This window comes from Myotis myotis, unplaced genomic scaffold, assembly GCF_014108235.1.
Source record: "Myotis myotis isolate mMyoMyo1 unplaced genomic scaffold, mMyoMyo1.p scaffold_m19_p_6, whole genome shotgun sequence".
NCBI lineage: Eukaryota > Metazoa > Chordata > Mammalia > Chiroptera > Vespertilionidae > Myotis > Myotis myotis.
In genome coordinates, this window is record NW_023416368.1 from 56282347 (window position 1) to 56308212 (window position 25866).

Consider the following 25866-nt stretch of genomic DNA (forward strand, 5'->3'; position numbering starts at 1 on the left):
AACGGTCTTGAAATGAGAAAAAAAAAAACTTAACCTAATAATAATGAAAGCAATGATAAATGAAAATCTTTATAAGAAAGATTATATTAAAATTTAAATGACTATAAATGTATAATAAAAAATATGTTGTGGGGGAAATAGTGCAACAAATAAAACAAAGGTTAATAGCTTTAAAATATAAAGCCATTTTATAAATCACTAAAAAAATGGTGAACATTTATTTTGTTTGTATGAACAATTAAACAAACTAGGTAAAGTAAAACAATCATAATGAGTGAGTGTTCATGCTCACTAGCAGTAGAAGTAATGTATGCTATATTTATCAAATTGAAAAGCATCTAATTATAGTAATAGCGCAGTGAATGTGAAAAGAGTATGATATGAAAAGGTTTAAAAAGAAATTTTGTGTATTAAGATACTCAAAAGAGCTCATACTCTAGTCCCAAATTTTCACTTATATGAATAGCTCACCTAAAAAGTCAGAAATTCAAATAAAGATTTATGAAAATTGATATTCCTTAAACCTTTATTTGTAAGAGTAAAATATACAGAATTTAAGTTATCTAAAAATAAAGAATGGTAAAATTGTTTCATGTTTATATTGAGAAATAACACAGCTACCACAAATCATGTTTTCAAAAAACTTGCATGAATGGCAATTTGGTCACAATATATTATTTTAATGTTAGATTTTTATTAAAACATCCTTATAATTCTAAGTTCGTGAGTGGGTACTATCAATGAACAAGTAAATGAGTGCATGTGTATTTCAAAAAAACTATGGGGTAGCCTTAGCCAGTGGGGGTCAGTTGGTTGGGCATTGTCCTGTGCACTGAAAGGCTACCTGTTGAATTCCAGTTAGGGCATATGCATAGGTTGCAGGTTAGATCCCAGTGTCCAATGTTTTATACATACAGTGTTTTAATAAACATTCTGTTTATAGCTCTAAGATTAAAAAATAATGTTAAGATGTACACCTAATCAATGATGTCATGACATTCAAGAACCTCTACATAAATCAAAAGCTGAAGATATCAAGAATGTCCCACTCCAAAGATAATCATGCAATGAGCTAAGAAGATGAGCATTTCAGATCTACACTGTCATCAGTCCCTTGATAATAAATGAAACAAGTCAGCTACTTTGCAACCACAAATGGTATATTAAATACATGACAACATCTCTTCTTTGCAGGAGGAAGTAGCTAGTAGGAGATAAAGTTCAGATATATTATTAAAGAATGGACAGCATAAATTCAAGGCTGAATATAGATAACCTTTAGGATACAAGCTGGCTAGGAAAAAATATGCTTCATCTTGTAGAGTATTATTTAAGACTTAAGAGCAATATAGTTAGAAATATATTAAACATGAACATGCCTCAATCAATTGGGTTTTGTGGCATAAATAAAGCAAATTCTTTTTCTGTGAAAATAAGCCTCGTAAGAATTAAAAAAATATGCTTGCTCTCTTAAAAGAGACTTTCAAGTGCCATATTTCAACAAATCTATTTTCTCCACTAAAAATTAAGGTAACAATAACATTATTTGAAAAAACCTGGATTTTATTTAAATACTAGAGGCCCAGTGCACGAACTCATGTATGGGTGGGGTCCTGCCAGCCCGACCTAATCAGGGCAGATCGGGAGGAGGAGAGAGTGGGAGGTTGGCCCCAATCGGGGTCCAATCAGGGCCTGCCGGCCGGGGGGGAAAGGCCATGAGCAATTGGCTAGTAGGCCCCGCCCCTGATCAGTGTGGGGAGGGCTGATTGGGGGGGGACAGCTGGGGGGAGGGGCCATAGCCACCAGCCTTGCCTCTGATTGCAGTGGGGGGGCAATTTGGGGTGGAGCTGGCTGGAGGGAGAGGCCATGAAACGATCGGGGTGGTGGGGGCTGATTGAGGGTGGGGCCGACATGGGGAAGGGCTGTGGGTGCTAGGCAGGCTGGCCCCGCCCCTGAATGGGGAGGGGGGAGCCGATTGAGGACCAGCAGGTGGGGGAGAGGCCATGGGTGGTTGGCTGGCCAATCCCGAATGGTGTGTGTGTGGGGGGGGGGGCAATCGGGGACAGGGCCAGCCAGGGGAAGGGGCCACGGGCCGTTGGCCAGCGGGAACTCCTCCTCATCGGAGTTCCAGGGGGCCGATTGGAGCAGAGCTGGCTGGGTGGGGGTCACGGGCCATCTGGGTGGTAGGGGCCCATCAGGAGCAGCGCTGGTCAGGCGGATAGGACACAGGCGATTGGCCAGCCGGCCACACCCCTAATCGGCATTAGGGGGCTGATCTGGGGTGGGGCCGAGTGGGGGGAGGGGCCGTGGGAGGTTGGCCACTGACCCCACCCACAATCGGACCAGTTCGCTGGCTGCATTAGGCGTCAGAGTGACCGGTCATTACAGGGTTCCTGTCGCTGGCTTTTTATATATGTATATAGACTAGAGGCCTGATGCACAAAAATTTGTGCACTTAGGGGGGTCCTTCAGCCCAGCCTGTGCGCTCTTGCAGTCTGGGATCCATCGGGCGATATCTACCTGCTGGCATAGGCCTAAACTGGCAGTCAGACATCCCGCTGGCAGTCCAGGAGCCCTCGGGGGGTGTCCACTTGCCAGAGGGGAGCAGGCTTAAGCTGCACTCAGACATCCTTAGTGCTGCTGAGAAGGCGGGAGAGGCTCCCAACACCACTGCTGTACTGGCAGCCATCAGCCTGGCTTGTGACTGAGCAGAGCTCCCCCGTGTGGGAGCGCACTGATCACCCAGGGGCAGCTCCTGCATTGAGCATCTGCCCCCTGGTGGTCAGTGTGTGTCATAGTGACCAGTCATTCCCAGTCATTCTGCTGTTAGGGTCAATTTGCATATTGCTCTTTTATTATACAGGATGTTGTTATCATTAATCTATATAAAACCCTAATATGCAAATCAACCAAATGGCAGAATGACCAGCAGAATGATCGGTTGCTATGATGCGCACTGACCACCAGGGGGCAGATGCTCAACACTGTTGGTGCCCAGAGCCCGCAGGCCCCGACCAGTGGCAGTGGCGATGGGGCGGGGGCAGCAGTGAGGCTGGCAAGCGGGCGGTGCTAGGCCAGCCAAGGTGGATGCTAGCAGGAGACCCCTGGTCATTCTGCCAGTTGTCCCACAGAGGGAGGGGACTGGCGATGGTGGTAAGGGCAGGGACAGCAAGTGGGCAGTACCAGGCCAATGTGGGTACAAGTGGAGGTCCCAATTACTCTGATGGTTGGCACAAAGAATGGCCCTGATCGCCGGACAGGTCTAGGGACCCTACCCATGTACGAATTTCATGCACCAGGCCTTTAGCACTTTATAATATTACAATATTACAAAACAAAGGTAAAAATTAAAAATAAAAAACTCTACTAGATAAAGCATAAAATTATATAGTTAAAAATAAAGCTGCTGTGTATGCCAACAATAAATCCTATCACACATTCTATAGAAATCTAATGAATGTGAATCAAAAGCATAGATTAGAGATTAAGAGATAAATTGCATAGATCTGAATTCTAGCTGTAACTCTGGACTATATCCTCCTTATGCTTTTTTTTAATTTATAAAATGAGAGGCAATAACAGCACTACTTCAGAGGTTTGTGGCAAGGATTAAATTAGTTAAAACATATATGTATATATAAATACGTATACTGGTTGGTTCAAGTCAGTTTAACTCTTGCATAACACAGTGTTTTAGAAGTATTTTTCCTCTTTTCTTTTATTTTTCCTTCTTTCAATTCCACATTATCTCCTTCCTCGTTTTCTCTCATTTATACACACAAGACCACATAAATCACCTCCATGATCACGAAAAATCAAAGAAAAAGAGTGAACTATAATCTCACCCCCCAAGTTACAAAGTAACTTCTTCATAATAAATTAGAAAGATATGTTCCAGGTTAGGTTGGAGGGCTAACAAGGCAACTAAATTGTTTTTTCTTCTTTCAAATCCTAAAACATTAGCAAATAAAATCCTTTTGAACAACAAAGAATTAAACAAAATTAACCAAACAACAACAACAACAAAATTAACAAACAGCATGGATCATTAAATAATTGGTTGCCATGGGGAAAATAAACATACTGGGACTAGAACTAAAGGTACAACAAAGCTCAGTTCTTAAGCATATGCCCGAAGCAACATGGTGAGTTGACAAAATTCTGAGAATTTTTCTTAATGCTTCATATAAAGGGAGAGAAACAAACTGACTAGGACAGTGATGGCGAACCTTTTGAGCTCGGCATGTCAGCATTTTGAAAAACCCTAACTTAACTCTGGTGCCATGTCACATATAGAAATTTTTTGATATTTGCAACCATAGTAAAACAAAGATTTATATTTTTGATATTTATTTTATATATTTAAATGCCATTTAACAAAGAAAAATCAACCAAAAAAATGAGTTCGCGTGTCACCTCTGACACGCGTGTCATAGGTTCACCATCACTGGACTAGGAGGTATCATTATCTCCGTTTCTTCTCATTGAAGATACTGGAAAAACTACAGTGCCAAACATAGTGAAGCACGGAAGTGAAAATCAGGGCTGACTTCCCAGGACAGAAGCAGACACCAGACTATTCTCTGAAATGACATCATGATTCAAAGCCTAAGCACATTTTGCCCTGATAAGAATTGTCCATAGCTTCTAATAAGATGAAATGAACTTAACAAATACTTAACAAAATCTTAAAGAGAAAGCAAAACTTAGATGAGCTGGGAAGTTTCCTCAACCATCTCAAAGATGTCTCTCATTCTCTTCGTGATAGTCTATATAATATTGGCCAAAAAAAAGAAAAAAAAATAGCAAAATTCAGACTGTAGCTCACAATGGGGAGAAGGGAAGAAGTCACTGAAATATTCTGTTTGACTAAGCCAATAGAAAATCCAGGCAAGTACATTCTAAGCATGTATATCACCAACCAATGAATCAATAAAAAACAATCTGAATAGTAATTTCTTCAAATAAAACTGGGAGATTCTATACAAAAGACAAAGAATCTCAACAGAATATATAACAAAATATAAAGGAAATTCCTCATGATTATTTCCTTGTAATGATCAATATAATGATAATATAACTAAAAAAACACACACATAAAAATATCAAAATAGCTAAGGTGAAAAGAGATGTTGAAGACCTGAATTATCAAATGAAGAACAAAACATAAGCATTATAGATAAATAAATTACAAACATCAAGTACAAAATAAAACACTAAAAACTTAGTTACTGATGGTGAGAGATCAGAGAAAATAAAGCAATTAAGAAGTAACTCTAAGAGAGATATGAAAAACAGACATGTGATATAGATTAATGAATGTATAGCTAAGTAAAGAAAAATAAAATAAAATGAGAATTTTCAAATTTTAATTTAAAACAATTTCCAAGAACTGAATTTACAGTATAACTAAAGACTATGATCCAGGAAAATTTTATGACTGTTTATTACTGAGTCATACTGCTGTTGAAATTGAACTTCATGAGCAAATAAAGAAATCTGAAACAGGAAAAAAGCAAATCATCAACTGAGAAAAATATCAGACCAGCTTCAAACTTCTCTGAAAGCAGCATTCAAAGCCAGAAGAAAGCAAAGCAATGTCTATAAAGTTCTAAAGGAATTCAAGTGTTAGCCAAGAATTTTAAATCCATCAGAATGTTACTCCAATATAAAGACAGCAGGGAAATATTCTTAAACATAAAAGAAGTTTAAGTTTACAGCACACATGAGCCTCGTGTACATTAAAAAAAGAAAAGAAAAAGAATTGAGTCAAAAGAAGGAACCTGGATACTAAGAAACTCTGACTAATAAACAAGGGGATGGGGTACTGAATTCACTTGTATACTTTTTGTTCCCAAAAGTCTTATAGGACTGACAGCTAAAATCTAACATGTGCTTTTTTTCTGCATGTACTGGTATCTTGACATAATTTTTCTATTTTAATTTGTTTAGATATAATTTACTTAAGAAGTAGGTATCTTAATATTAAACCATCTTTGAATTCCATGAATAAAATCTAAGTATATAATTCTTAGTATATACTTATAATTAGTATATAATTATTTTATTTCATTGTGGAGTATGTTGGTTAAACTTTTAGTTAGAATTTTGTACCCATATTCTTAAATAACATTTATCTTTTGGAGTTTTATTGTTCCAATAACTTTTTCAGGTTGTATAAAATGCACTGTGGAGGTTTTCATCTTCTTTAATGTACCAGAAAAATATCAGCAACATTTGAATTATCTGTTTATGACATGTTAGAAAGAACCCAGAGGGTGCTTTTAACTTTTTTCCAATAATTAGCAAATATTTTTACCAAATTTTTCTAGTTCACCTTAGGTGTCAAATTTGCTAATTTATATAGCTACAATACCATTAATTTCCTCTATGAATTAACACCTGTTACACATGTTCAGGTGTAACTACTGAATATGCAGAAGTCATTGGATAGATTGTCACTTGGTCCTTCAGTGAGGATCCCAGAAGAAAGCTATATGCTCCCTCATTTCCTCTGCTCCAAAGGTTAGCGAGCTCTCAAACCACAAGGGTAAAGAAACTCCATGCCCATGTTCAGCTTCTCTCTAGAAACATAGATCTTATCTCTTCCGTAGGGGTTTTCCTTTCCAGTTAAGTAGTTCTGTCTTGCTCAGAGAGGACAAAGACCCTTCACTAATTTATTTTATTTTAAAACTACCACATTCAATACCCAGCTCACCCAAACACAGAAGCTGCTGCAAATTAACTTGTAGATGAATTTGAGTTGAGACCAGAGGGCTAGAGACTTGCACTATCTCTCTGTTAACCTCCGTGATTCTCTCACAAAGTAAGTCTTAATTTTTTGGTGACATGTTTGCTTACACAACCCTGCCATTTTACCTATGCATTGGCAACTTCCTCACACCAAACATATGTGGAACCTACCTCAAATTCCGCATGTCTGTGAATATCCTCTGCTCGCTGCCTGCTCAGGATAAATTCAGCTTCATTTGCAACTCTTACTAGATGATCCTTCATTGTTTGGCTCAGCAACCTATAAAAATGTGAATATTCACCAATCAGAGAGGACTTATGCACCCCTATGTTCATGGCAGCACAATTTACAATAGCTAAGATTTGGAAACAGCCTAAGTGCCCGTCAGCAGATGAGTGGATTAAAAAATTGCAGTACATCTACTAGTACAGAATGGAATACTATGCTGCTGTAAAACAGAAATGACTCTTACCATTCGCAACAGCATGGATGGATATGGAGAGCATTATGCTAAGCAAGATAAGCCAGTCAGAAAAAGATAAATATCACATGATCTCACTCATTTGTGGAAAATAATAAACAACATAAACTGATGAACATAAATAGATCCAGAGACAGAGAAGCATCGAACAGACCATCAAATGTGGGAAACTGATATAGGGTTAAGCCTCAGACTAACCTGTTGGCAAATTCACAAACAAGTCCCAGCTTAGAGGGCTCAGTCCTCTTAGCATAATTAGGCTTGACCTTATAACACTCCCCAGATCTTATCTGGGAAGCTAATGGGCTGAGGGAAGTGCAGGAAGTGTAACTATGGTCAAAACAAGTGAAACTCACAAGAACTGTGTAACTATGGTAACCACTACCTGGTTTACCTCTGACTATAAAAGGTTGGTGCAGCCTGAGCACCAGTGGAAGTCCTTCCTCCTGAGTTGGACTTACTCGCCTGGTCCCCCAATATTTCTAAATTATCTCCTGTCTTTTCTCTTTCATTTGTGTGTGGCTCCTCTTCCAGGCCCTAAACCCTGAACCACGCGAGACGTAGAGGGAAACATTTACCGACAATCAAACTTCAGAAGGAAGGCAGGGGAGAGGGTGAGGGGTTAAGAGATCAACCAAAGGACTTGTATGCATGCATATAAGCATAACCAATGGACACAGACACTAGGGGATTAGGGCATATGCGGGGGTCGGGGTGGCCAGGGAGAAGTCAATGGAGGAAAAAGGAGACATATGTAATACTATATGTAATACTTTAAACAATAAAGAAAAGTAAATAAATAAAAGATGAATATTATCAATTAAATATATGTATACACATACACAACATATTTCACTGTTATTGGGAATGAAAAAGTATTTCCTGTCTTCTCTGACTTCATACCCAGTGAAGTAATATTACTTCACACTAAATCAGCCATTTTCAGCCAGTGTGCCACAAGAATTTTTAAAACATGCAACACCTGACTAGTTCAGGGGCACTGACCTTTATTCCCCTTAGATTGTCAAATAAAAAAAATGACAATAACCAACACAATAGCCGTCTGGTGTCAAGGAGCTGTAATAACCCAGCTGGAGCCATAACACCTGAGCTGGAGGCTGTAACACCTGAGCTGGAGGCTGTAACACCTGAGCTGGAGCTGTAACACTGGAGCTGCAACAGAACTGTACTGTGAGAGCACAGCTGTGACACCAGAGCCGCCTCACCCAAGCTGTTCCACAGCCATGCTGTATCATAATTGAACTCTCTCAGTATTGAGCTATCTCACTGCCATTCTGTTCCACAGCTGTGCTGAAATCACAGTTGAGATGTTCCACAGCCTAGCTGTTTCACAGTTGAGCTGTTGGCACTGAATAAAGTCTCTCCCCTTCACTGCAGCCCAAATGGGGAACACCTGTTGGCATTGAATTGGTGATGACAACCTTTGGTTGACATTGCACTGGACAAAGAAATAATTCACAAAGGGTGGGACAAAGCAGGGCAGTGCGAGAAATCATCACTCTACTCAGAATGACACAAAATTTAAAACTTATGAATTGTGTATATCTGGAATTGTCCATTTGAAATTTTTGGACCATGGTTGACCATGGATAACTGAAACCATGGAAAGCAAAACCATGGATAAAAAAGGAACCTATTGTGCCTTTATTAGGGGAAAATGGCTTTAAGAAGCAAAATCAGGAGATAAGCACTTCAAATGATAAGATAAATGAACCAGAGACATAGAAATTCAGAATTTTGAGATTCTACACTTTATGTTCCTAAGAATATGGCTTATAACTAGGTGTAAAAGATATAAAGCCACAGAATATTTTTAACAATATGATCACAAACTTGATCATATATATATATATATATATATATATATATATATATATATATAAAATAAACATACATCCACTACATCCACTAGGTGAAAAATAAACCTTTTCAGGTAAATATGGAAGATATAGGAAAAGAGCAAATGTGAGATAACAAAGAAATCTGTAATGATTTTCAAAGGAAATTATACAAAATATGTTCTCTGACACAGAAGAAGTAAACTATTAAAAAATTAACAGAAAAAAATATTTAAAAAGTGGCGCTTTGTGCTAAGAAATTCTACAATGGCCCCCAACTTCCCCAACTGTCTCCTAGCCACTTCAGAAGTTAATGTAAGGTAAGTAGGGTATTCTTTCAAGTGCTAATAAACAGTACACATTCAGGCATTACAGATAAAAGCAATCCCTAGTGCAGTTTAAAAACTGCTAATGAATAACTTCCTAAGACTCTACAGATGGAGATGGCAAGGGCTTTTAAGAGTGCCAATGTGAAATACTGTTTGTGCTTCTGAGTTTCTCTCTAGAGACCAAAAACCGCATCGTGAATTTAACATCAATGTATTGCCTCACAGCACTCAAACATTAATTGATTAGTCAATGACATACCATTTTCCCAGTCGCCAAACAAGCAACCTCAAAGTTACTCTAGTCCAGTAGTTCTCAACCTTCCGGCCCTTTAAATACAGTTCCTCATGTTGTGACCCAACCATAAAATTATTGTTGCTACTTCATAACTGTAATGTTGCTACTGTTATGAATCGTAAATATCTGATACGCAGGATGGTCTTAGGCGACCCTTGTTAAAGGGTCGTTCGACCGCCAAAGGGGTCGCGACCCACAGGTTGAGAACCGCTGCTCTAGTCTCTTCCCTCTTCTCTACCATCTTCCTCCAGGCTCCTCATCAATGAGCGAATATTGCCAGTATTTCCAGATTTAATTTATGCTCTCTATTTCACAGCAAATGTCCTAAACAGCAAGCCTTAATCATTTCATCCACAATATGACTGAAAAAGTCTTCTGAGTACTTACTCTGACCTTATAACATCTCTCTCCACATTTCCCTCTGTCTTTTGAATATCTGTCACCACTGCTATGCTACTATAAAGACCAGGCTAAGCACTAGAGATGAGCTTTCCTTACAGTGGAATTGGGAAGAAAGAAAATATGATGAGGCCCTTTCCAGCTTTAAACTCTAAAATAAGTTCTGTGGTGAACACACTGTAAGGTGACCTATTGAGTTTAACCCGGGCAGAATATGGGCATGCTTCTAGGAACAAGTTACTTTGTACAGCAAAGGTGATGGGATAGTCACTCCTATGATATGCTCCATTATAAGGCTCTGCCTTAGCAGACTGAAGAGTCTTCTGGCAGCCTTGAAAAGTAAGCCACCATGTGACCAGAAGCTAGGGCAGCCTCTAGGAGCTGAGATCGAACCCTGATGATAGCCAACAAGAAAATGGGACCTCAGCTCTACAAGTGAAAGAAACTGAATTATGCCAATAACCACATGAGTTTAAAAGAGGACTGTAAAACTCTAAAGAGAAGATCCAGTTGAGCTGCACCCAGACACCTTACACACAGACCTTGTAAGATAATAAATGTGTGTTGTTTTAAGCTGCAACCTTCGTGGTGATGTATACTATGAAAGAGTCATACTATGCAAACCTGTTCATTTTAATTAATGGTGCACCATTATTATACAGAGGATTTCTGTGGATGAAATGTACCATAATTTATTAAACTAGTCCCTTATTCAGAGATCATTCATTTTTTCCATCCCAACTCTGACTACTAAAATCATTGCTAATGATTCCAGTTACTGAAGCTAGAAATGAGTCATATCTGACTCTTCCATCTTTGGCATCCAATAAACTACTGTGTATTCTATCTCTGCAATAACTCTAAAAGCTGTTTCTGTAATATTTTCCAGTACCCTGCAGGCACTCAGTATCATGTCTTCAATTAATACAATAGTCGCCAATCAAGCTTCTTTCCAATAGTCTTATTAGTCCAGCCAATGCTCCACAGGATCATTTTTCTAAAATGAAAAATTTTATTATCACTGCATACTTTTAAAAATTTTTAACTACCTTCCAATGATCTACAGAAGAATACATCCAAAGAAACCCAAAAGACTAACATACACGCCTATGTTCACTGCAGCATTATTTACAATAGCCAAGATCTGGAAGCAGTCCAGTGTCCATCAGTAGATGAGTGGGTAAAAAAGCTGTGACACATTTACACAATGGAGAGTTAACAATTTTGCACAGCTTAGAAACCAGGCTCATATTTGCTGCTCCTTTTTTACTCTAAGACTGATTTCTCAGACATTGCACACTGTACTTTTGCACCTCTTTGCATCTGTTCTTACTAGTCTCTCAGCCAGGAATGACCTCACTTCTAATTCCATCTTGCCTATCTTATTCACCCTTCAAAGCAAAACTCAAAAGTCAACTAAATAAAACCTTTTCAGATCCTACATCTGTTTCCCTCCACCGAACTAATCCCCTACCAAGGGGCATATGCCTTTTCTGTGGTAGTTATTACGTTGTATTATTCTGTATGACACCATTTCAATTATGTATTTACAAATCTGTCTTCCATTCCAGATTGCACCAACCTAGTATAATTTATCCTTATATCTCCAGACCATAGAACAGTGCCTGATCATTGCTGGGGGTCCAGCAGTGCTTTTTTAACACTAGCTTATGCCAAGCAATTTTAGACTACTATATGTGAGAAAAATAAAGATGTACAAAACTATCCAAAGGGAGTTTACAATCTAATATAAGAATGCTATCCATAGGGAGTTTGCAATCCTATATAATAAAAGGCTACTATGCAAATCGACTTAACTGCGGAATGACCAGTTGCTATGATGCACACTTACCATCAGAGGGCAGACGCTCAACGCAGGAGATGCCCCCTGATGGTCAGTGCACTCCCACACGGGGTGTGCCACTCAGCCAGAAGCTGGGCTCACAGCTGGCGAGCACAGTGGCAGTGGCGGGAGCCTCTCCCACCTCTACAGCATGCAGGTGGTAGGAGCGAGGGGTCCCAGATTGAAAGAGCCCTGGACTGTGAGAGAGCACAGGCCAGGCTGAGGGACCACCCCCCCTCCCAGTGCATGTATCTTGTGCACCGGGCCTCTAGTCTAATATAAGAAGTTAGGACCACATGCAAATTGTAGGTTAACTGTGATAAGTACCATACATTCTTAAAACATTTCATTCTCTTCTCTTATTTTAACATGAAATAGAACTTTCCTGGTTGTCCTCTGACTTAGTAGCTGCTTTACTGCTCCTTTCCTGCTACCTCCTTTTCTGAATTACCTCCAAATGTTGAGGCATCCCAGAGATCAATTCTGTGCCGTTTCCTCTAACTAAATTATATAATCCATTCCATGACCATTAAATCTAACCTATTGCTGTTGATTCCTATATACCTAACCCTATTCTTGGTTCCCTGCACTTTCAATTCACACAGCCAATGTCCAACTAAATTTATCACTTGGATACCCACTGGGCATTTGAAATTTAGTATTTCCAAATAGAATGCTTGATCCTATCTACCTACTCTCAATAAAATCTCTTCCCCTATACCAATCTCACTTTTTCTCACTTCTTTATTTTTTTATTTATTTTTTTTTTAAATATATTTTTATTGATTTTTTACAGAGAGGAAGGGAGAGAGATAGAGAGCTAGAAACATCGATGAGAGAGAAACATCGATCAGCTGCCTCCTGCACATCTCCTACTGGGGATGTGCCCGCAACCCAGGTACATGCCCTTGACCGGAATCGAACCTGGGACCTTTCAGTCCGCAGGCCGACGCTCTATCCACTGAGCCAAACCGGTTTCGGCAACTTTTTCTCACTTCTTTAAATAGCAATTAAATCCACTTAAATTAACCCTATGATTAATCCTTGATTTATCTTTCCTTTACCTCCAAATGCAATTCATGAAGGCAAGTTCTACTGCTTTACCTCTTAAATATATCACCTACCTCTCTACTTATCTCCATCACCATAATTATCACACAAGTCTAAGATATCGTCATCTCCTGCCTGATATATTTCAGTAGTATCTTCATTGATTTTTCTCTACCCATTCTTCCCCATATACTGACTCTACTACAAAATTCATTTATTTAAAAACATTAAGTCATCCACGTAGCTGCTGCGGTCAAAAAGGAGCCCAGAGGGACAGTATTCCTTGACTGTCGCCGTTCTGTTTGCTGTACCCAATCTGCAACATTTCAGGAAAAGACAGTTCAAAAAAAAAAAAAAAACAATAAAAAATATACAAAATAAAAATAAAAACATTAAGTCATGCAGTGGGGAAAACTGGATATCCACATGCAAAAGAATAAAGTTGAACCCTTGAGTAGAAAAATTAACTCAAATGATTTAAAGATCTAAATTTAATACCTATAACAAACTCTTACAAGAAAACATAGGAGGAAAGCTTCATAACCTTTGATTTGGCAATGATTCTTGGATATGACATCCAGATCACAGGCAAAAATGAAAAAAAGACAAATTGGACTACATATAAAACTTCTGTGCATCAAAGTATATAATTAACAGAGTAAAAAGGTATTCCATGGAATGGGAGAAAGTATTTGCAAACCATATACATGATAAGGGGTTAATATCCAGTGCATACAAAGATCTCCTACAACTCAACAACAAAATAAACATCCTGATTCAAAACTGAGCAAAGTACTGAACAGATATTTTTTAAATAAGGTATACAAATGGCCAATAAACACAAGGTCAATTCTCAGTCAAGGCACATACCCAGGTTGCAGGTTCGATTTCCAGTGGGGGCGAACACGGCAGGCAACTGATCAATGTTTCTCTCTCTCTCTCCCCCTTACTCTCTATATAAAATCAATAAAAGAATATTCTTGGGTGAGAATTTTTAAAAACACACACACATAAAAACATAAAATTAGTGTTGGCAAGAATATGGAGAAATTGAAACCCTTATGCACTATTGGTAAGAGTGTAAAACTGTGCAAATGTTAGGGAAAGCAGGTCAGGGGTTCCCCAAAAAATTAAAATATAATCCATAGATTGATGATATGTAGATCATATGATCAAGCAAGTCTACTTCTGGGTATACAGCCAAAGAACAGAAAGCAGAGACTAGCAGCACAATAATTACAATAACCAAAAGGTGAAAGCAGCCGAAACCGGTTTGGCTCAGTGGATAGAGCGTCGGCCTGCGGACTGAAGGGTCCCAGGTTCGATTCCGGTCAAGGGCATGTACCTTGGTTGCGGGCACATCCCCAGTTGGAGATGTGCAGGAGGCAGCTGATCGATGTTTCTCTCTCATCGATGTTTCTAACTCTCTATCTCTCTCCCTTCCTCTCTGTAAAAAATCAATAAAGTATATTTAACAAAAAAAAAAAAAAAAAGGTGAAAGCAACCCAATGTCCAGTGATGTATAAATGGATAAATAAAATACGATATATACATACTACAATAGAATATTATTCAGCCTTCAAAATAGGGAAATTCTGACATGTGCTACAATATAGATGAAACTTGAACATGTGACACTAAGTAAAAAAAAAGCCAGGTACCAAAGGGCAAATACTGCATGATTCTACTAATATTAAGTAACTGGAATAGTCAAATTCATAGGGACAGACAGTATAATGGTGATTGCCAGGGGCTGGGAGGGGGCAGGGAAGAATGGGTAATTATTTAATGGCTTCAGAGTTTTAGTTTTTCAAGATGAAATGAGTTCTGGAGATGGATGGTGATAATGATACAAAACAATGGGAATATATTTAATGCCACTGAACTCTATACATTCAAAAGGTTAAGGGGGCCCTGGCAGATTGCTCAGTGGTTAGAATGTCAGCCCATGGACAGAAGGGTCTCAGGTTTGATTCTCAGTCAAGGGCCAGTACCTCGGCCAGAGGGGCGTGTGTGGGAGGCAATCAATCGATGTGTCTCTCTCTTCAATGTTTTTCTCTCCCTCATTGATGTTTTTCTCTCTTCCCTCCCTCCCTTTCACTCTGTCTGAAAAATCAATGGAGAAAATATCCTTGGGTGAGGATTAAAAAAAACACAAACACTTAAGGGGTAAATTTTACGTTGTATATTTTACCACAGTTAAAAATAATTAAAAATAAAGTTAAATGCCACAATAAAAAAAATAAAAAACATAAATCATATAATCCCACTCCTCTGCTTCAGACTGCAATGTACTCATACCACATAAGATTAAATCCAAATTTCTTACCACAGCTTACAAGGCCCTATGTGATCTGAAACCCCAATACTTCTGACATTTCTGGAAGCCTCACTCTCTCCCATACTCATTTTGCTCCAGCCACTCTGGCCTTTTATTTGTTTCAATAATATACCAACATCATTCCCTACTCAAGGACTTTATTCTTGCTATTTCCTCCCCTTAAAACGTGACCTATCTCAAACTGATTAGCAACTTCTCTTCATTCAAATAAATTATCTATTCACAAATCTTCTGTGAACATTCTATAAGCTTTCCCCTCTTCACTATCATGTCATCCTGCTGATTTCTTCTAAACATGAATTACTATCTAAATCATCTTATGTGTTCATTAACTTATTACTTGTCCTCTCCTTATTCGCACCCAGAGCAGTACCTGGTACAAGAATACAACCAATAAATAGGTTTGAAATGAATGCTAGAAAGCGAGTGCCAAAACCACTCCCAATCTATTCTTTTGTTGTTTCTTTACAGCCAGAATTTTAATTTCCTTAGGATCAAATTCCATCTTCTTTCTCTCTAATGCATATTCTGCAGTTCTATACTACAAAGATCTTATTTTATGCCAATCTTTACCTATGCTTATTGTGTACACACCATATATTATACTTGTTTATACAGTGTTAAAGAAATTCTATTCAATTGCTATTTATATTTCTCTATTTTCCCTATCAGACCACAACTAATTAAAGAAAGACATATTTTGCTCATTTGCCCTTTTTTAATCCACCATAGCAACTAAGATGTACTGTTTAGGTAGAATCTTTTTTTAAAAAATATGTTTTTATTGATTTTAAAGACTGAAAAGGACAGAGAGATAGAGATATACATGAGAGAGAAACACCGATTGGCTGCCTCCTGCACACCCCCTACTGATCAAGCCCAAAACCCAGGTATGTGCCCTGACTGGGAATCTAACCAGTGACATTCATCAATCAATGCTCAACCACTGAGCAACATCAGTTGGGCAATTGTTATTTGATAAATGGATGGCTTGTGACAATGCTTGAAAGTAAATAGTCTCTAAATTTATCTAAGTAAATGAAAGCAAAACTAGAGCTTCCAGGTCAAACATAACTGTATCAGAAATTTAAGTCTGAAACATTTTCACTGCATAATACAAAATATTACTATCCAATCTTATCTAAAAGAATATTATAAAATTGGATTAGGGTATATATAAAGTATTTAATATTACTTCCAAAGAAGAAAGCATATACATTTTTTTCTTCATAATTTACAAAATGCTTTTAAATCCAGTATTTCAGAAGTCCCTGGCTACACAGCTCACATTTATTTTAACATACACAAATATGAATTTTCTTTTCATTATGAAAAATATAAAACTGAGGTGATATATGTAAATGAATTATTTTGCTTTTCAAAGAGTTTAATTTTTCCATCTATATGTATATTTTCCTAAATACACAAATCATACGTATTTAGTCATTGTAATTTATGAAATAGTGGTGAAAACTATTCTTTCAAAAAATTAAAGATAAATTAGACTAAAGTTTTAAGTATAATAAGCAGTCTCAAAATATTGGGTTATTCTATAATAAATTATGTCTCTAAATGCAGGGCACAAATTGATGCTTATATTTTAATATTAAGCAGAAAAATTATGTATAATTTATACCTACAGTGCTAGGAGGGGGAAAAAAATGCTTGTGTCAGCCTTAGGAAACAAACAGCCCTATCAAGTGACCAACTAGAAAAGATTCACACTAGAGGTTCAATAAATAACAGTAATGATGACAACTATCTCCCATAACTACATTACAGCCCATTGTCCACATCTGATTATACTAGTCTAGACCTTGGATAAGCACATACACATATTTTCACCAAGAGCTTTCCAATATTACTGCTCTGTTTCCTGGGCTTTCTGTGACCCCCATTAGCAGCAACTGTCAGATTTTCTCTACTAAACATCTTCACTACTGATGGGAAAAGAAAGTTACCACTTTTCTGCACCCTAACAACTCAGAATATGGAAACACTATTCCTGAATTGCCAATCCTTATAAAATTGTAATTTCTTTATCATTAATTACAGACCAAATCAGAGAGGGGGAAAAAAAGTTTATGAAGTCTTCCTTCAATAATATGACAACTACTAAAACCTTGCCTCTCAGACAATATCTCCATTTATTAATATAGTCTTTATTCTTGTTCTGCAGAATTACTACCTAACTCTCCATGCAACTGCATACTTGCTTCACATCTCTTTGCCTCCCTCCCCCAACATACACACGCATATTGAAAAATTCAATATCCCAAAAATCCTTAAATTGGTACATTTCTCCTTTCTGAGGTAAAGCTCTCTGTAACAAGTTTGAGTAAGAGATACAAAGAACCTAACATCATAGAAGACACCAGCCTGAAGCCTTAGAAAGTTCAGACTGGTGACCAACAAAAGAATTAAAAATAAAATAAAAAAATAAAAAAATAAAAAAAAACTTTTCCCAATTATTTAGCAGGCTGCATACAAATTTACATCAAGGTATTTTCAACTTTAGAACTACCTCAGGTGGTACCTACTTCTTGTGGAAGTCAATTTCCTTTATCGGGGAGATCACAATGAGTCTATATACTCACTTCACTACAATTGCAATGGAAATAGCAAATACTCCGTAAATTTATTTCTTACTGAAAATATAAGAGCTCAGTAATTTAATATAAAATTTAAATTAAACATAAATTCCACAGCCCAACATCAAGCTATTTTTCCAAACTTATTTTGCACAATAACCTTTAGTTGTGTATTTTAAAACAACTCATGGTAGTAGTGAGGCTAGAATTGAAGAAGAGAGTTTGCAAGTTGGTATGTTCTGTATGAAATTCTTAGACCTATGAAAGAATTTATTCTCAAGGATCCTATATAATAAAAATCTAATATGCAAATCAATCAAATGGCAAAAAGACTGGTCACTATGATGTACACTGACCACCAGGGGGCAGACGCTCAATGCAGGAGCTGCCCACAGCCCACTGGCCCCAGGCCGGTCAAGGTGGGTGCCAGCAGGGGCCCCCGATCGCCCCACTGGTCGCCCTACAGTTTGGCCCTGATCGCCGGCCAGGCTTAGGGACTCTAACCGTGCATGAATTTCGTGCACCAGGCCTCTAGTGTGTATATAAAGAAGGAGATGAGATAATCTTATGTAGAAAAGAAAAAACACAGAGAAATGGCTTTCCTTACTCCACACTTGGAATCCAGCTTAGGATTTCTGTTATGGCATACCTATTACCCATTCTAAGGGGTAAATTTTACATTGTATATTTTAGTTTCCTATAACTACCTTTGTCTCTTCCCTATGAATAGCATTTGCTTATCATTTCATAGAACTCATCCTTTTAGAACTCCTCTTGACCATCTTACTTGGATTACAACATTGAACCTATTCTCAGACTTCTCTCCATTTTTCTCCTAACAACTATCACCTTTTGACATAATACAAATTTTTTTACTTCTTCATTGTCTATGAAAATTTAAATGAACTCTATCAGTAAGAATATCTATTCTGTCCATTTGCAAATTCCCAAAGCTCAAAAGATTGCTGGTATGTACAAATGTTTTCGGAATGAATGAAGTGAACTAACTCTGTTTTCATTTAACTCTTCTCAAAGTTCAGCTTTCTTTCCTTCCTTTGACCCCTAATTCAATATCTTTTTTTCTATAATCATTTTCATTTTAACACAGTAAAGATTCCATTTATATATAATTTAAAAATGTGTAAGTCTATCAAACTTCTATACAAACATAAGCATATTCTACAGCATGCTCAATAAATACCACCTTTTTCCAAAAGTTATACTTTGGCCTTGCTAAGAAAGATTAAACATGAAATCCTGCATCCAAACCTAACATTTTTAGGGAGTTAGAGCACAATGTAAGTGCAGCACCACTGCTTCGCACCAAACAGAACAAAACAGGCCTAAGAAGTAACCACAGAAAATTAAGATCAAGATAGAAAGTTAAAAGTGAAAAGTACCCCTGGCCAACGCGGCTCAGTTGGTTGGGTGTTGTCCCATGCACGGAAAGGTTGCTCATTCATTCCCAATCAGGGCATGTGCCCAGTTGTGGGCTTGATCCTGGGTAGAAGGCAGCCGATCAATGGTTTGCTCTCACATCAATGTTTCTCTTTCTCTCCCTCCCACCAACTCTGTCCCTTACTCTCTCTCTAAAACTTAATAAAAACTCTTTTTTTAAGTGAAAATTTGACCATATAACTGGTTTAAAGGCAGACACATGAAAAAAAAATAAAGAAAAACAGATTTATCCTCATTAAGAGAAAATTCTAGTCCTCTTTGATAAGTTATTAAACTTTCCAAAATACTAGATATTAACTTAAGTAGTTTAATCTTTAAGAAGAAAGAATGTGGCACATACCTCTTTCTAAAGAACCCACACAAACTTCAAATATCAATTAAGAATAAAGAGAGATGAAAACCAACCCTGAAAAATCTATGAAACAATGATCTCTTACTCCACTAAAAAGAAAATAGTTCATATCTAAACAACTGCTTATCAGATTTAAAGTTTCCCCGTAAATTACTTTAAATAATATGAAAAAATTTAACCAGAAAGCACATGGCACTTTGAGAAACACTCCAGAGTATCTAAGACACATACTCTACTTCAATTCAGATTTCATCTTTGGTTGGATCAGCTAAGACTAAATCCTAGCCACACTGTTTTCCTAATTGCAACAAATACCTTTGTCTTTTACCAAAATATAACCTTGATAATGGCCAAGGGGGTCAGAATAATATATGTTTTACCCTGCTTCCCTCCCTCCCTCTACTTCTTCATTTTCCCTTCTACTCCTCCCTCTACTCACTTACTCCACAGACATGTATTAGGAATCTATGATACTTAGAGTGAAGGAAAATGTTAGAGCTACTAAACAAAAGCTTAGGAAGTAGTATTGCAACCTAAGCAGCTGAATATTGAAGAGACAGACAAGTACGTTAGTACTAGAAACATTATATCTTTTATGAGGGCTATTTACATATTCAGATACAAGTCTGAATTATTGTTATAATAAGCAGATACAGACGATCCCCAGAGGATGACTAAAGCAATGTGACCAGCAGTATGTGGTATAATCTGTCCTTTCTGTACTTTTTCAAGGAGTGGGGAGAGTCATAATAACAGATTTAAGAGTAAAATCCTAGGAAGATATGATATTCTCAAAAGATATTTTTAGCAAACTAGATCCAATACTATAATTATAGGTCATTTTATAATTATTTATATGATTAACAAAGTATAAAATTCAAGATGAGAATTTGTATCTTAAATTTTTTACAACTATTGTACCTTTAAACTAGTTTCACATCTACCACCTTCCTGAATTTTTTTTTAAATTAAATCCTTATTGTTCAGATTATTACATTTGTTCCTCTTTTTTTCCACCCATAACTCCCCTCCTCCCAGTTCCCGCCCCACCCTCCGCCCTCACTCCCCACCCACTGTCCTCATCCATAGGTGCACGATTTTTGTCCAGTCTCTTCCCGAATCTCCCACACCCCTTTCCCCCCCAAGAATAGTCAGTCCATTCCCTTTCTATGTCCCTGATTCTATTATGATCACCAGATTATTTATTCACTTGATTCTTAGATTCACTTGTTGATAGATGCATGTTTGTTGTTCATAATTTGTATCTTTACCTTTTTCTTCTTCTTCCTCTTCTTAAAGGATATCTTTCAGCATTTCATATAATCCTGGTTTGGTGGTGATGAACTCCTTTAGCTTTTCCTTATCTGTGAAGCTCTTTATCTGACCTTCAGTTCTGAATGATAGCTTTGCTGGATAAAGTAATCTTGGTTGTAGGTTCTTGGTATTCATCACTTTGAATACTTCTTGCCATTCCCTTCTGGCCTGCAAAGTTTCTGCTGAGAAATCAACTGACATTCGTATGGGTATTCCCTTGTAGGTAACTGAGTTTCTTTCTCTTGCTGCTTTTAAGATTCTCTCTTTGTCTTTTGCTCTTGGCATTTTAATTATGATGTGTCTTGGTGTGGTCCTCTTTGGATTCCTTTTGTTTGGGGTTCTCTGTGCTTCCTGGACCTGTAAGTCTATTTCTTTCACCAGGTGGGGGAAGTTTTCTGTCATTATTTCTTCAAATAGGTTTTCAATATCTTGCTCCCTCTCATCTTCTGGCACCCCTATAATTCTGATGTTGGTACGCTTGAAGCTGTCCCAGAGGCTCCTTACACTATCTTCGTATTTTCGGATTCTTTTTTCATTTTGCTTTTCTGGTTGGGTGTTTTTTGCTTCTTCGCATTTTAAATCTTTGCCTTGATTCTTGCGCTCCTCTGGTCTGCTGTTGGGAGTCTGTATAGTATTCGTTATTTCAGTCCGTGTATGCTTAATTTCTAGTTGGTTCTTTATCATAACATCAAGGGTCTCATTAGATTTCTTGAGGATCTCACTACATTTATCAGCGGCTTCTAGACAGTTCTTAAGAGACCTTAAAAGTGTGGTTCTGAACTCAATATCCTCCATTGACAGTTTTGTCCTGTTTCTTTGTCTCCGCATTTTTTAAAAATATTAAACTTTGATTAGCCAATAAAATATGACTGAGAAAAAAATTAAGAAATTACAGAAAAAGAAGACAGGCAACTCCATTGGATTCCATGACAGTTTAAGCTATAAAAAATTTATTTGCAGAGAATATGCACAGATTTTTCAGAATTCCAGACTATACAAACAAAAACAGGACAACCTAAATATATAAACTATTAGAGGCCCAATGTACAAAATTCGTGTATGGAGGGCAGGGGATGTCCCTCAGCCCAGCCTGCACCCTCTCTAATCTGGGAACCCTCGAGGGATATCCAACTGCCCGCTTGGGCCCAATCTCAGTGGGATCAGGGCCAAACAGGCTGTCAGACATCCCTCTCACAATCCAGGACTGCTGGCTCCCAACCGCTTGCCTGCCTGCCTGCCTTCCTGCCTGCCTGATTGCCCCTAACTGCTTCTGCCTGCCAACCTGATCGATGCCTAACTGCTACCCTGCCAGCCTGACTGCCCCTAACTGCCCTCCCTTGCCTTCCTGGTCGCCCCTAACTATCCTCACCTGCAAGCCTGTTCACGCCCAACTGCCCTCCCCTGCTGGCCCAGTCACCCCTAACTACCCTCCCTTGCCAGTCTGGTCACCCCTGCTGGCTGGGTTGCTCCCAACTGCCCTCCCCTGCAGGCCTTGTCCCTCCCAAATGCCCTCCCCTGCAGGCCTGGTCACCCCCAACTGCCCTCCCCTGCATGCCTGGTTCCCCCCAACTCATCATTGATGTTTCTATCCCTCTCTCTGTCTCCCTTCCTCTATCTCAAATCAATAAAAGCATACTTTTTTAAAATGTAAGCAACGGTTATATTGTAATTGGTATAATTAAATTCATTTTTCAATTAAACGCATTTTTAAGGTGAAGAAAAAGGCAATCAATGTAAAATAAATCAAGTACACAAATAACCTGAAGCCTGATATGCATAATAATCTGATCTGCCACACTTTAATTTATTTACTGTAATAGTGAATCTTCAGGTGTCATTTAAAGTTAAGGCAATGGTAATAAGTGACTTTCCTGTTAATGTGGTGCCACAGCCTCAATGAATGTTCTAAAGCAGGGGTCCTCAAAGTACGGCCCGCAGGCCACATGCGGCCCGCTGAAAACATTTATCCGGCCCGCCAGGTGTTTTTGCCACCGCTGCCTGTTGCTTAGCAGCCAACTAGTTTTTTTTTAAACTACAGTCGGGCCCTCCAACGGTCTGAGGGACAGTGAACTGTACCCCTGTTTAAAACGTTAGAGGACCCCTGTTCTAAAGGAAGTATTTGATATTCTTTAAATAACATAAAACTATTTAAAGAACTTGTGCCTTTTGGAAAAAAATAAGACTCCTTGAGATCAATTACTTGTATACACACACACATTTTTGTTGTTGTTAATCTCCACCTGAGGGTATTTTTTTCCATTTATTTATTTATTTATTTATTTATTTATTTATTTATTTATTTTAAGAGAGTGGAAGGGGGAAGGAGAGGGAAGGGAGAGAGGGAGACTGAGAGGGACAGGGAGAGAGACAGAAACATCAATGTGAAAGAGATACATATACTGGTTGCCTCCCATACACACCCTGAATGGGGCCAGGGATAGAATCTGCAACCCAGATACATGTCCTTGACTGGTAATCAAACCCAAGACCCTTTGGTGTGCGGGACAACACTCTAACCACTTAGCACACTGGCCAGGGCCAACTGCATGCATGTTTACAACGAAGTAGAGATGACAGTGACGATAATTTTTTTGTTCTATTTTATAAATCTTTATTGTTCAGATTATTACAGTTGTTCCTTTTCCCCCCCAGTTCCCACCCCACCCCATGCCCTTACACCCCCCCGTCCTCGTCCATAGGTGTAAGATTTTTGTCCAGTCTCTTCCCGCACCCCCCACACCCCTTTCCCCCTAAGAATTGTCAGTCCACTCCCTTTCTATGCCCCTGATTCTATTATATTCACCAGTTTATTCTGTTCGACTGATTTTTTATTCACTTGATTTTTAGGTTCACTTGTTGATACATATGTACTTGTTGTCACTTTGTTGTTCATAATTTTTATCTTTACCTTTTTCTTCTTCTTCCTCTTCTTAAAGAATACTCTTCAGCATTTCATATAATACTGGTTTGGCGGTGATGAACTCCTTTAGCTTTTTCTTATCTGTGAAGCTCTTTATCTGACCTTCAATTCTAAATGATAGCTTTGCTGGGTAGAGTAATCTTGGTTGTAGGTTCTTGGTATTCATCACTTTGAATATTTCATGCCACTCCCTTTTGGCCTGCATAGTTTCTGTTGAGAAATCAGCTGACAGTCATATGGGTACTCCCTTGTAGGTAACTGTTTTTCTCTTGCTGCTTTTAATATTTTCTCTTTGTCTTTTGCTCTTGGCATTTTAATTATGATGTGTCTTGGTGTGGTCCACTTTGGATTCCTTTTGTTTGGGGTTCTCTGTGCTTCCTGGACTTGTAAGTCTATTTCTTTCACCAGGTGGGGGAAGTTTTCTGTCATTATTTCTTCAAATAGGTTTTCAATATCTTGCTCTCTCTCTTCTTCTGGCACCCCCATAATTCGATGTTGGTACGCTTGAAGTTGTCCCAGAGGCTCCTTACATTATCTTCATATTTTTTTTATTTTTTTTTCTTTTCCAGTTGGGTATTTTTTGCTTCTTTGTATTTCAAATCTTTGAATTGATTCTTGGGATCCTCTAGTCTGCTGTTGGATCTCTGTATATTATTCTTTATTTCAGTCAGTGTATGCTTAATTTCTAATTGGTCCTTTTTCATATCCTTGAGGGTCTCACTAAATTTCTCGGAGGTTTCTAGAAGATTCTTGAGTAACCTTATAACCGTGGTTTTGAATTCGATATCCAGTAGTTTGCTTTCCTCCATTTTTTTCATTTGTGACATGTTTCTTTGTCTCTGCATTTTGGCTGCTTTCCTGTGTTGACAGAGTGGCTTTGTGTTGACTAGGTGTCCTGTAGGGCCCAGTGGCTCAGCCTCCCTAATTACCTGTGGTGGACACTATTGGTATACCCCTTTGTGGGCTTTGTGCACAGTCTTGTTGTAGTTAAGCCTTGATTGCTGTTTGTATCACTGGGAAGAATTGACCTCCAGGCCAATTGGCTGTGAGGACCAGTTGTGTCTACAATGGGAGAACTTCTGTGCTGGAGACAGCCTTATGGGGCAGGACTTGCTTCAGTGGGGCTTTGGTGCTCACTAAGCCTGCCCCCTGAGTGTGTCACTTACGGATGTGAAGAGTTGTCATCTGAATGGTCTCACTCTGACCACTGAGTACACGGACTCTTAGATCTTCAAGGAGTGCAAAGTCATCCACTGCCTAAGGCCCCCCAGCAGAAGCTACAGAGAGATCTGCAGATTCCTCCTCTTTGTTTGGGGTTTGGAGATGCCCAGATGAGGTGTAGCTGTGAAGCAATGCAGGCTGCTGATGAGCCTTAGGCCTTCTTTTGGAAGCTCTGGGGTTCTCTGACCCAGCTACAGTGTGACAGGTTTTTAGGCAGAGAAAGGCCAGGCCATTCGTATGCAAAAGCCGCTGCACACAGTTGGGGTGGGGTTGTAAAACTACAACTAAAAGACGAAACGGATATCATCCAGAACCACAGGAAGGCTGGCTGAGTGGAAATTCTACAACTAGAAGGAAAGAAAAAAGTGCATTGAGTCTGGTAGGAGGTGCAGAGGTGTGGAACTATGGAGGTACAGAGGCACGCGCCAAAGGGCTGGCAGCTGGGTATGCTGGTGTCTTTTTCAATCAGGAGGGGGATACAAGCTCCCAACTGCTCTGAACTCCAGTTCCGGGTGAGAATCTTGGGACCCAGACTCATATGGAGAGAAACTGGACTATCTGACATCGGGCCAGAACGTGAGGGCGGCTTTCTCGCAGAGGTGCTTGCAGCGGTCATTGTTCCTGCACAGGGCCGTAGGACACAGAGACTCTGGGACATC

General features: G+C 38.6%; 1 protein-coding gene and 1 pseudogene across 7 annotated transcripts in view; one reads left to right on the forward strand and one right to left on the reverse strand.

Moving 5' to 3' along the window:
• LRBA (LPS responsive beige-like anchor protein) overlaps positions 1-25866 on the reverse strand; it is a 559344-nt gene that overhangs the window by 342299 nt on the left and 191179 nt on the right. For all 7 annotated transcript variants that reach the window (XM_036315411.1, XM_036315409.1, XM_036315413.1 and 4 more), the window contains one exon: positions 6925-7033. In XM_036315411.1, the coding sequence (XP_036171304.1) occupies positions 6925-7033 (109 nt within the window). The remainder of the gene's footprint in view (positions 1-6924; positions 7034-25866) is intronic.
• LOC118659455 lies at positions 13238-13352 on the forward strand (annotated as a pseudogene).